The 12,587-nt window shown below is 58.0% G+C and overlaps 1 protein-coding gene across 1 annotated transcript in view; it reads right to left on the reverse strand.

Moving 5' to 3' along the window:
- The window catches only part of SHANK2 (SH3 and multiple ankyrin repeat domains 2), a 476,763-nt gene that overhangs the window by 367,016 nt on the left and 97,160 nt on the right, over positions 1–12,587 (reverse strand). Inside the window, 1 exon segment of the mRNA XM_043581937.1 lies at positions 6,383–6,460. Within this exon segment, the coding sequence (XP_043437872.1) occupies positions 6,383–6,460 (78 nt within the window).

Genomic DNA, 12,587 nt, shown 5'->3' on the forward strand with positions numbered 1-12,587 from the left:
AACGTCTGACTTCAGTTCAGGTCGTGATCTCACAGTCCGTGAGTTTGAGCCCCGCGTCAGGCTCTGTGCCGACAGCTCGGAGCCTGAAGTCTGCTTCGGATTCTGTGTCTCCCTCTCTCTGACCCTCCCCCGATCATGTTCTGTCTCTGTCTCAAAAAAATAAACGTTAAAAAATTTTTTTTAAAAAAGAATCATGTTTTTATTTTTATTCCCAAAGTTCTGGGCTCTGGTGACCCCTGTCCCGGCTCTGGGCCTTTGCTCATATGTCACCCTGGAAATTCAGGGGCCGTTTCAATCGAGAATCTCGTGTCCTGGTCAGTAGCATTGTCTTGAAAGATCTCTTTGCTAATTTCTTCTCTTTTTTCTGCTTCTTCTAGAAACTCAGATGTCTAGAAACTTCAGATGTCAGGCCCAAGTGGCGACTCCCTGAATTTTCTGACACCCCACTTCTGCCCGTCTCCTGACCCTCTTCAGGGTCGCTGCTGTCATTAGTAATTCTCGAGAGCCCCCTCAACGCCTCATGTCACACACATGCTCTACCCCCCTGGTTGCATTGACGATACTATTTTCGAAGTTCCCTTCTGGTCTCTGAGTTTCTCAGGTTCTGTCTGGCGTCTGCCTTTCACGCCACGGTTTCCCCGAGCCAGCCCCATTTTCCATCGGAAACACGTGCACGCAGAGTGGAGGCTCTGGATGTCAGCTGCTCTGGGCAACAGGAGGACATACAGGGCGCTTTCACTGGGCGTGGGGGATGAAACCCAGTTCGCTCGGCAGAAAGGCTCCATTCCCAGAGGTGACAGCAAATGCAAAGGCCCTGGGGTCAGAACGTGTCTGGAGTGCTTGAGAAAAAGCAGGTGTCCGGAATAGAACGAGCAAGCCGGGAGGGCGAGTTAGGAGGTGGTCACGTGACCCCCCCCAACCTTAGTGCAACTTCCCAGTGTCCCCCCCCCCCACCACCACCACATGTAGCACAGAAGAAGACGGCACAACGGGACAGATCCTGGGACTCGGCTCACGACATCAGCACGGAGTGGAAGGTCATGGGAGAAACGAAATCGCCTTGACCTTGCACTAAAATCCATGTGGATTTCAAGGGCACAAGGCGCAAGCAAATAGTTTGGGTTTTGAGTCGCGAAACAAAACGATTCAGGAAAGTGCCTCGCGGGAATAAGGAACAGAGGTTGCGCGCATTTCATCGGTTTCCCAGAAAATATGCAAAACTAGAACCGGATGTCCCCAAAATGTCAGACTGCCTCTGCCGCTGGTCTGCCCACCAGCCCAGAAGCAGCTGCTTCGATAAGAGCACGACTAGGACAGAGCACGCGGTCTTCTGCAAGGCGCTCACCACGCCACCTCGAATCGCGCGTGAGAAGGTGTCCGTCCCTCTCCGTCTACGCCGCTGAATGAGTGAGCTCGACGTGCGTTCCATACAAAGTACACGAGACACTCGTCGTCTGGGGGATGACAGCCGGGGCTTCAGACAAGACGCAAGGTCACTTTCAGGAGCCGAGTGATCCCCCAGGGGACACGCGAGGCCACACGCTGGGCGCCGTAGAATCACAGAGCGAAGGGCGTGAAGACACAGGAAGCACCGGCAGGCAGAACTTGCGGGACTCTGCCTGCGAGGCAGCCACAGCCCGGTGCTTTGAAACGCAGTCCCTGTTTCCTGCTTCGGCCGTCTTCCCCCTGCTTTTATGTCCTGCGTGGCGGTCGAGGATGAACACAAGGTCCGGTGGCCAAGGGCAACCTGCACTGACCCTTACCAGCCACGGGACCCAGTGTTCCTGGGGAGGAGCCACAGGAGAAACGACTGCCGATGACGTGAGTTAGGTCAGTGCCAGGCGGGCAGAGAGCTGCACCCACGGAAAGGCAGCCCACGCCGCGGCACTCCACCTTGACGGATTCCACCTCTTCCCGCCCCCTTGCCCTCCGACTTCCTGCCTGTATTAATGCTAGACGCCAGCCTTTCAGAAGACCTCTCCTCACCATTTCCTCGTCTCCTTATTCCTCACGCCCTGTGTCCGGACATCTGACCAGCAGCCTAGAGACAACACAACTGCGACCCACATGGGGAGAAAGGCCACCTCTCCAAATATGCCGGGTGCTGGAAGGCCTGCCTGCAACCCCAAGGAAGTCCCGTTGGGGGAGGAGCTTCCGGGAGGCAGGAAGGACTCATCAATACCCCCGTGCGCCAGCCAGAGTTCCCTGGAGGACACGCCCATAGGATGTGTGTGTGGACACACAATTAAGAGTTGCTGCGGGGCCAGACAAGTCCGAAATCTGTAGGACAGGCCGGCAACCTGGGAACTCAGGCAGATGTTCTGCGTTAGGGTCGGGGTTTTTTTCACATTTTTATAAAGTTTACTTATTTTTGAGAGAGAGAGACAGAGCATGAGCTGGGGAGGGACAGAGAGAGAGGGAGACTCAGAATCCGCAGCGGGCTCCGGGCCCCGAGCCGTCAGCCCAGAGCCCGACGCGGGGCTCGAACCCGCAAGCTCTCCATTACAGTCCTGGGGCAGAATTTCGTCTTCTCTGGGAAACCTCTTTCCTTTTTTCTTTTAAGGCTTCCCGCTGATTAGATGAGGCCCACCTACGTTATGGAGGGTTCATCGCCTTCACTCAACTGGCGGGAGACGTGGCTTAACCACGCCTGCAGCGCACCTTCGCAGCAATGCCCACGCTACTGTGGTTGGGTAGCTGGGTGTGAGCGCCTAGCCAAGCTGGGCAGCGGACCGGCCACCAGGAGCTGCCCGACCTGCGTTCCATCTTCACGTAGACCTTCTACGTCTTCAGACTTCCTTCCGTTCCGTTTGTCTTCAAAATCGGGATACGTTGTTTTTTGCTCCCTCGGGCTGAACGGTCCAAGGCACAAAGGCCCCCTAACATTGTCACTCCGAGCCAGGATACAAGGTGTGCTACAGAATGTGCGCCGAGCGCTGGACTGGGGGTCCGGAGGCCTGGAGACCGCAAACCCAGCCACTCGCTTACTTTGCATCCCAGTGCGTCCATCTCTCTATCGTCCCATTTCATCTACGAATCGGGCGTAACAACGACTACCTCATTGGGATTTTGAACATCAAATGACAACATTCGTTAGAGCGTTTGTAAGCTTTGGAATTCTGTGCAACTGGCAAGATTCGCCATCGTCACCATCATTGCCACCGTCACACCACTGTCCCCATCGTCATCGCCATCATCACCGCTATCACACCGTCCGCCGTCATCACTGTCTCTGCCGCTGCCACTGTCACCACCATCGCGGCCACCATTCCCATCGTCATCTCCATCACCGCCATCATCGCCGTCACCATCCGCATCCCCCTCATCACGACCCCTAGCATCCCTTCACTACCAGCATCGTCACCATCACCATCACCATCATCGTCATCCCCATCGTCCCCATCACGATCACCATCATCATCATCCCCATCGTCACCAACATCATTATCCCCACCATCACCATCCTCATCACCATCAAAATCATCACCATCATCACCATCATCCCCAACATCACCACCACCATCATCACCATCATCGACGTCACCACATCATCACTTTACAGGTTCATTTTTGTCCCCTCAGGTTTCAAACGGTGAAATGTTAACTCCCAAACGTTAGCGTTTGCGGAGAGGGCTTTTAATGTTACATGTGGTCATAAGGGTGGGACCCCAATTTGATGGAACCATTGCTTCCACAAGGAAAGGGTTAGACAGCAGAAAGCCCCTCCTGTCTCTACACATGCACAGAGGAAAGACCAGCGAGTAGGTGGCCATCTTTCAGCCAGGAGGAGAGCCTCGCCCGAAACTACATTTTCTGGCACCGTGACCCTAGACTTCCAGCCTCCAACACCGTGCGAAATAAGTATCTGTCGTCTAAGCCTGTGGCGTTCGGCTACGGCTGCCGGAGCTGACCGAGGCCACCGCCACCATCAGCGTCACTGTCTAATCTACACCCAGGGGCCACTGTAAGCGTCTCTCCTCCTCCTCCTTCCTTTCCTTCAAGAAACATCTCTCTTGGGATTCTCAAACCCAAGCAGGCACCAGGATCTGAGAGGGCTTCTCAGAACCCAGGACACCAAGCCCTGCCCTTGAGCTTCTGGCTCCGTGGGACCAGGGTGGGGGAGGGCTGCGCATCTGCATTTTCCCTCAAGTCCTGGAGTGTCACCGATGCTGCTGGTTGAGCATTTGGAGGAAACCATGAAGCAAATGTTTGGCCAGATGAACTCATGGAACGGGCCACGATCTCTCAGAACAGCAGCCGAGGAGCACGAGTGTTTTGCAGGGAGCACATCTGGTCCTCTCAAAGGGCGCAGCAAACCATCGCTTCAGCCACACTCTGGACAGTAAGGGGTTCCTCTTCCACAACCGGGAGGCGGGCACCGTGAGCGAGAATGAGAGCCTCGCACTTCGTAGGCGGGGCTCGCAGGCTGAATCGCATCTCTGCATCGTCACGGTGTGAGAAGGCAGGGGACACGAGGGAGGGACCCAGCTCCCAGAAGCCGCGGAGCCCGTCTGGGCATGCAGACCAAGTAGCCCGGACTCTGAATCCGCCGGTCACGTGAACAACGCTCGCAGCATACAGGGTCCTATTACTCAGCTGCATTTTGCATAATTGTCTTCCAGACCCATTTGGGCACTTGACTGATTATCAAAGGAGAGACAGATGGCCTGGCCTCGGAGCTGGTGCCGCCCTGCTCCCGGGAGCGTGTACCAAGCATCCTGCCAGGACTCCCGTAAGGGGTGTCCCGTCCCAGGGGATCGCTGCGATGACGCTTCAGCGGGGGGGGGGGGGGGCACGGGGGAGGCCACCTATGTGCCTTTGGTCCTGGACGCCACGCACGGCTACTTTCCGGGAGCACCCCGTGTCAGTTACCAGGCGCTGCCCCAGAGTCGGAAACGGGTCTTGTGTATCCCCAAAGGGCTTACTTACCATGAAACAAGGACATCGGCTTTCCTTTTCTAAGCAGCTGAAGCAATAGTTTGACTCGAGAAAAACAGAGGGACCAAAGAAATGTCATTTAATGACAAAAAAAGAAATCTTTAAACCAGGACCACCAGCAAGCCACAGCAAAGCCCTCGGGGGCAGACGCAGGCAAGTGGAAGGTGCCACCGCGGCCCCTAAGCACCCCCAGCAAGAGGATGTCTCCCGGGACGGTAAGGGCGGCCTTCTCAGACCCGTTAACAAACCGGGAAGTCACGTCCACGACCCATTTTGCTGTAAATGCCTGAAAGCCACAAGATCCGAGACCACAACCCAGGCCCCCCGCCGTGGGTCAACGATGTAACTTTTACGGGTGGTTTTTAAACAGCCAGCCCAGGGTTCGGAGCAGACTGGTTCATTCTCAGGACGTCAAACCCGTCCTTAGGAGCAAGGCCTGAGAAGGGCGCACGCCAGTTCTGAGTCGGAGACCTCCTGGCTCGGTAAGAGGTAAAAATTACCTCCAAATAAAAATGACGGTCACTTGGGTTTTCCTGTAAGTGGAGACATCCGACCACATTCAGGGTCAAACAGCATTTCTGTAACTTAGCCCCGCCCCCCCCCAAATCTGTTTTCCCCCTAAACCATCTGGTCAGCTGCATCGAAATCATCCATCCAACAGGATTTTACTCAGCTGAAAAGGGGAAAAAGGCACCCCGAGAGCGACCACGCAGATGGCCCTCAGACACAACCCGCGGAGAGAAAGAAGCCGGACACAGAGGCCACACGGTGTGTGGATCCTTTTCTAGGGAATGTCCAGAACGGGCAAATCCACGGACAGAAAGTGGATTCGTGGTTGCCGGCGGCTGGGGGTGGGGGAGAGTGGGGGGTGGTAATGAGTGGGGCGGGGGGGAGGGTTACTTTGGGGGTGATGAATCCACACAGCACTGAGGGTTGCACAACATCTGGAATGTTCTCAGGGCCCCTGACACGCGCCCTTTGAAATGGTCAAAACGGCCGACTTTGTGTGATACATACCAGCACAATTTAACCAGGAGGAGGTGGTGGCTTTGCCCTCCGCCCCGGAGCCCTGTGGCCACCGCCGGGCCGGCGTCGCCTCCCTCCACTCCGGGACAGCAGGCCCCGTGGGGGTGCCAGACGACGGCAGGCCGCCTCCCCACGGCAGAGCCACAAAGCGCCCCCCTTGCAATCGGCCCGCAGAGGCTGTTCGCACGCCCACAGGGGTGAACGGCTGCGGGCTCCCGCCGCTCTGCCCACCGGGAAGGAGGGCTGCGGACGGGCAAACCGAAAGGCGCCAGCGGCTCCGGCGTGAAGGGGGCGCAGGCTCCGAACCAGGCAACGTCCCCGCGAGACGGGCCACTGGACACACGGGCCCGTGCGGAAACCGCGTGGCCTCCCGCGACGGCGCACGCAGGGGTGGTGCGGCTCTGGGCGCTCCGCTTACCTGAAACGGGGTCTGGCTGTTGTAGTTCTTGAGTTCCTTGTTCCCGCCTCGGAACAGCAGCACTCTGGCACAGCTGTCCTGCAGGGGGGAGAAGAGAAGCCCGTTTGGAGGCCGGTGGCACAGACGTCCTCCAAAGGGACACGCTCCGAGGCCGCGCGCACAAGAAATCCGGGACGCGCACGCAGGTCTGCAGGGGGCGCCTCTGGTCACGGGGGCGGTGAGGAAGAGGGTGAGCGCGGGGGGGGGGGGGCGGTGAGGACGGGGGTGAGCGTGGGGGGCGGTGAGGACGGGGGTGAGCACGGGGTGGGGTGAGGACGGGGGTGAGCGCAGGGGGGTGAGGACGGGGGTGAGCACGGGGGGGGGGGGCGGTGAGGACGGGGGTGAGCGCAGGGGGGCGGTGAGGACGGGGGTGAGCGCGGGGGGCGGTGAGGACGGGGGTGAGGACGGGGGGGGGGGGGTTGAGGACGGGGGTGAGCGCGGGGCGGTGAGGATGGGGGTGAGCGCGGGGGGCGACTCCAGTCACCAGGGCGGTGAGGACGAAGGAGAATGGCCCCGCACCCTCTCGGGTGACACTTAACTTCTCCAAACACTTTGGGATGACAGCTTGGCAGAACCTATGAAAATTCATAACGTGTGCACCCCACGGCCAAACCCCTCCCCTCCTGAGGGCCGTGTGCTACGGAATGCCTGGCACGTGTGTGTACAATAGAGGGAAAACACGTAAGTAACGCACAAAAAGAGAAGACCTGGACACGGCATAAATGTTCTGCAATAAGGGAAGTGGGAATACGTTCCAGAACATTCTTCACCTGGAAAGTTGTAGGAAAAAACAAGGTAGACCCACAAAGCCTGACAAGAAATAGACCCAAGAACTTCCAAGCAAAAACAAGTCTCAGAACAACAATACAGCTTAATTAATTTCCTTTATGCTTTAAAAGCCCCTGTGTTGTAGCCAAGTGGAGAGCAAGTCTGGAGGGAGCGTCCCGGGGCGCAAGGGACAAAGCGTCAGGGAGTCAATGGGGGGGAGTCTTTTTTTTATTATTTCCCATACTTGTATTTTTTGATGTTTCTTAAAGGCAGTCAATATTCATTTTGTGTGTGTGTGTTTTTTACAATGAAAATAAGTCTATTCCTGTCCGTTTATGGAGCACCTACTATTTGCACACCCGTGTGCATGCACCCTGCAGGAGGGAGCCTGCCGACGGCCCGGGGAGCACCAGTCACGGCCTCCCGAGGGCACCCCGGCTTCCCCGTTTTTCCCCGCAGAATCCAGAGACGACGGGTGTGACCGCCCAGGGCACCCCCGCCCCAGACCTGAAGGGGACCTGTGTCCTGGGGAAAGACAGGTGCACGCTGTGGGGTCACAGGACCCTGAGAACAGCAGAGCGAAGACAGAGTGGGCACCCATCGACAGAACGGGGCCAGAGGCTGCCAGGGCTGGAGGGACCGAGGGAGATGTGGGCTCTCCCGGGGCGCTGTGTGGGGCGATGGAAGGACCCAGTACTCACTGTGGTCATGACTGCCAGCTGTGGGTGAGAATCCACGGAACCCTATACTTTAGAGGGGAAATTGTATGGTGTGTGAACTATTCCTCAATAAGGGCATCCTGGATCAGCACAGCAGGAAGCGAGAGCAAGAGACAGAGACAGCCAGAGACAGAAGAGACAGACACAGAGAAACAGAGACAGAGAGAGGCAGACACAGGGACAGAGACACAGACATAGAGAAAAAGAGACAAACACAGAGATAGAGACAGAGAAAGAGAGACAGAGACAGAGAAAGAAACAAAGACAGACACAGAGACACAGAGACAGAGACAGAGAAACAGAGACACAGGGATGCAGAGATAGACACAGAGGTAGACAGAGAAAGGGAAACAGAGACAGAGAGAGACAGACACACACACAGAGTCAGAGGGACAGGGCACCACCCGGACGGAAGTTTCCATTCCAGGACAGTGACGCCAAGCCAGAGCAGAGCACAGCAGGGTCTGGCGAAGCAGATGTGAGCTCTCAGGAGCCAGCTGGGGCCCCCCCGGCCCTGTGACCCGGGCAAGGGGCCCCGGGGACCTCCGCTGTGCTGATGTTAAGGGGAGGCCACACAGAGGAGGCGGGGACCCTAGCTCTGTGTGCTGCAGGCAGGGGAGGCGTCCCAGCACCGCGAGCCGCTTCTAAGACGCGGGTGAGGGCGGATCTGAGTCCTGCAGAAAGGATTTCCCGGCCCCTGTGCTCCCACCTGCGCCCAGGTCCCAGGGCCCCAGGGACAGCTCGGGGCTGAGCGCGGTGGCCGTCTGCATCGCTGTGGACGCTCTGTCGCACTGATTTCCTCCCCCCGCATGTGTTCATGTAGAACTTTGAGTCACTCGAGGGGCGCCTGGGTGGCGCAGTCGGTTGAGCGTCCGACTTCAGCCAGGTCACGATCTCGCGGTCCGGGAGTTCGAGCCCCGCGTCAGGCTCTGGGCTGATGGCTCAGAGCCTGGAGCCTGTTTCCCATTCTGTGTCTCCCTCTCTCTCTGCCCCTCCCCCGTTCATGCTCTGTCTCTCTCTGTCGCAAAAATAAATAAACGTTGAAAAAAAAAAAAAAAAAGAGAAAAAAAAAAAGAACTTTGAGTCACTCGAAAAGTTTAAGAAAACCGGAAAAGACGTGTCTGTGCTCGGGAAACAAAATCTTTCAGATGCGGGATGCCATTACATCCAGGGTTAAAAAAAATGAACGAGCCGGCATGTCAGGTGGTGACAAGCCCTGGACAGCCAGCCCGAGGCCACAGCCCAGGACAGAGGCAGGTGCCATTTGATTCCAGGATCTCAAACTACACTTGCTGGGGGGAGGGGGGAGGGCAGCTGGAATCCCGCACAGCTGGTGCTGTGAAGAGGTTGTGTTAGGACACAGGCCCCCAGGCTCTCTGGTCCTGCCCCAGCCCTACCCACCCTGCCTGGCTCCTGGAGCCCGCCCAGCATCCACCCTCCCGCCGTGAATTAGCCTAGCTGGGTCCTGTTACTGACAACCCAAAGGAAGTCAATTAAATTACTTACACAACAGCATCATCATGCCAGAGTGAGCAAGATGTCTGTGGTGACAGAGGAGAGGGTATTTGAGGAAACTGAGGCAGAGAAGGGAACTGGGGCAGGAGAACGTTGGTGGGGGCACGTAAGAGACAAGAGAGCATGAATCCCCTGGGGTGGCAAGCAGGGGACCGCAGCTGGGACTCAGGGGACATGAGTGTGGCCGGGAGCAGGGTGGGGGGATCTCCCCTGAGCTACACGGGCCCCCCCGTGTGCCCTAGCCCCGCTCAAGGGCGTGAATGAGCAGCCCGGAAGGACCACCAGCCGACGGTTCCCAGAGGCAACAGCCAGGACTGGACAGCCCCGCAGGACCCCCGATTCTGCAGGTCCTTGTAAACGCTCCCTACTTGCTGAGTAAGCACGTTCACTGAAAAGTCCCATCAGAAGCGCTGAGAATCAATCCTCGCCATTCACACCCGCCCAGGTGGGATCCAGCCAGGGTCCCTTCCTACAAAGGGAGTGTGTGCAAGTCAGCATTAACCCACCCGGAGACACGGTCCGTCACTCTAGTATCTGCCCGACTTCCACGTGAGGCCACGTCCCACAGCCGTCTCACGATTAAAGGGTAAACGGCTCGTCCGGCTTACTAACAATTATACCGTGTGTGTGCGCATGCGTGTGTGCACGGACGTGGGCGTGCGAGTGTGTGTGCACATGTGTGCTCTGCCGTGCAGCATCCCTGCTATGGACTAACAGGAGGCCCATTTCACAGACAAGGCAGCAGAGGCCCGGAACGTTTAAGTGAAAAACCGCGGCTTCAGAAAGGGAGAAGACGAGTGAGCCGTGGCCCAGAGGAGGGCTGAGGGGGACCTGGCTGCTCCCTCCAATGGCTGCCGGCTGCCACGTTCCTCCCCGAGGCGCCTCCTCTGGGATACACCGAGGTGTGTTTCCATCCTCTTAAGTAAGTCAGCCGAGTATAGACGAAGCAGTCTGCATTTTTTTTTTTTGACAGCCAAAGCATCAGGAAGAATATCGTCCTCACTGCCAATTATCTTCTGGGCAAGACCTTTCAGAGACACTTAACCAAACTACCTCCCACCTCCCTGAGGATCTCTGAGGTTTGCTCAGCCCCCAGCCAAGGCAGGCCATTCCTCTGGGTCACCACCTGCTGCAGGAGCCCGGATGTCACCATTTTCACTTTATACACGAAGAAACAGGCCCAGAAAGCACATCCGTTCATGCCTCAACCAGTGGATGCTGACTGTCAGCCGGGCCAAGTACTGCTCTGGCCCCCGGGGACACAGAGCACCATGCAAATGATAAAAGAGGGTCATGTGACAGAGAGAGGGAGGGCAGGTGGTCAGGGAAGGACCCCGAGGAGGGGGTCCCTAAGCTGAGCCCTAAACCAAAGAAGGGCTGGATGACAATTGAGGGAAGTGTTCCCAGCAGAGGGAGCAGCAAATGCAAAGGCCCTGGTCTGGGCTACAGGCAGCTGGGGCAGGGGGCAGGTAATGGGTGCACAGGAGCAGGTGACAGATGCACAGAGGCAGGTGACAGATGCACAGAGGCAGGTGACAGCTGATGGGTGCATAGAGGCAGGTGACAGGTGCACAAAGGCAGGTGACAGGGGCACAGGGGCAGGTGAGGGGGGCACAGGGGCAGGTGACAGGTACACAGGGGCAGGTGACAGATGCACAGAGGCAGGTGACAGGTGATGGGTGCACAGAGGCAGGTGACAGGGGCACAGGGGCAGGTGATGGGTGCACAGGGGCAGGAGATGGGTGCACAGGGGCAGGTGACAGGTGCAGATGATGGGTGCACAGAGGTAGGTTACGGGTACACAGGGGCAGGTGATGGGTGCACAGGGGCAGGTGACAGGTGATGGGTGCACAGGGGCAGGTGAAAGGGGCACAGGGGAAGGTGAGGGGTGCACAGGGGCAGGTGACAGGTTGACGAGTGCACAGGGGCAGGTGACAGGGGCACAGGGGCAGGTGACAGATGATGGGTGCACAGAGGTAGGTTACAGGTACACAGGGGCAGGTGATGAGTGCACAGAGGCAGGTGACAGGTGATAGGTGCACAACAGCAGGTGACAGGTGCACAGGGGCAGGTGACAGGTGCACAGGGACAGGTGACGGGTGCACAGGGGCAGGAGATGGGTGCACAGGGGTGGGTGACAGAGACAGATGACGGGTGCACAGGGGCAGGTGACAGGTGATGGGTGCACAGGGGCAGGTTACAGGTGCACAGGGGCAGGTGATGAGTGCACAGAGGCAGGTGACAGGTGATAGGTGCACAACAGCAGGTGACAGGTGCACAGGGGCAGGTGATGAGTGCACAGAGGCAGGTGACAGGTGATAGGTGCACAACAGCAGGTGACAGGTGCACAGGGGCAGGTGACAGGTGCACAAAGGCAGGTGACAGGGGCAGGTGAGGGGGGCACAGGGGCAGGTGACAGGTACACAGGGGCAGGTGACAGATGCACAGAGGCAGGTGACAGGTGATGGGTGCACAGAGGCAGGTGACAGGGGCACAGGGGCAGGTGATGGGTGCACAGGGGCAGGTGACAGATGCACAGGGGCAGGTGAGGGGCGCACAGGGGCAGGTTACAGGTGCATAGAGGCAGATGATGGGTGCACAGAGGCAGGTGACAGGGGCACAGGGGAAGGTGAGGGGTGCACAGGGGCAGGTGACAGGTGATGAGTGCACAGGGGCAGGTGACAGGGGCACAGGGGCAGGTGACAGATAATGGGTGCACAGAGGTAGGTTACGGGTACACAGGGGCAGGTGATGGGTGCACAGGGGCAGGTGACAGGTGATGGGTGCACAACAGCAGGTGACAGGTGCACAGGGGCAGGTGACAGGTGCACAGGGACAGGTGACGGGTGCACAGGGGCAGGAGATGGGTGCACAGGGGTGGGTGACAGAGACAGATGACGGGTGCACAGGGGCAGGAGACAGGTGATGGTGCCTAAGTGACAAGTGACAGGTGCATAGGGGCAGGGGCCTTCGGGTTTGTGTGAGGGGACCTCCCATCACAGGGACACCAGCAGACGTGCGCGGTGCAAAGCCACTCTGGTTTCCACGGAAAGTGCATCAGAGAGAAGCAAGCCTGAGGGGACGACCAGCCGGGGGCGGCCATCAGGGGAAAGACATCAGCCGCCAAGGGCGGGAGGGGCAGCCGGGAGCTGAGGCTGCCTGGG

This window comes from Prionailurus bengalensis, chromosome D1 (genome assembly GCF_016509475.1).
Source record: "Prionailurus bengalensis isolate Pbe53 chromosome D1, Fcat_Pben_1.1_paternal_pri, whole genome shotgun sequence".
Taxonomy (NCBI): domain Eukaryota; kingdom Metazoa; phylum Chordata; class Mammalia; order Carnivora; family Felidae; genus Prionailurus; species Prionailurus bengalensis.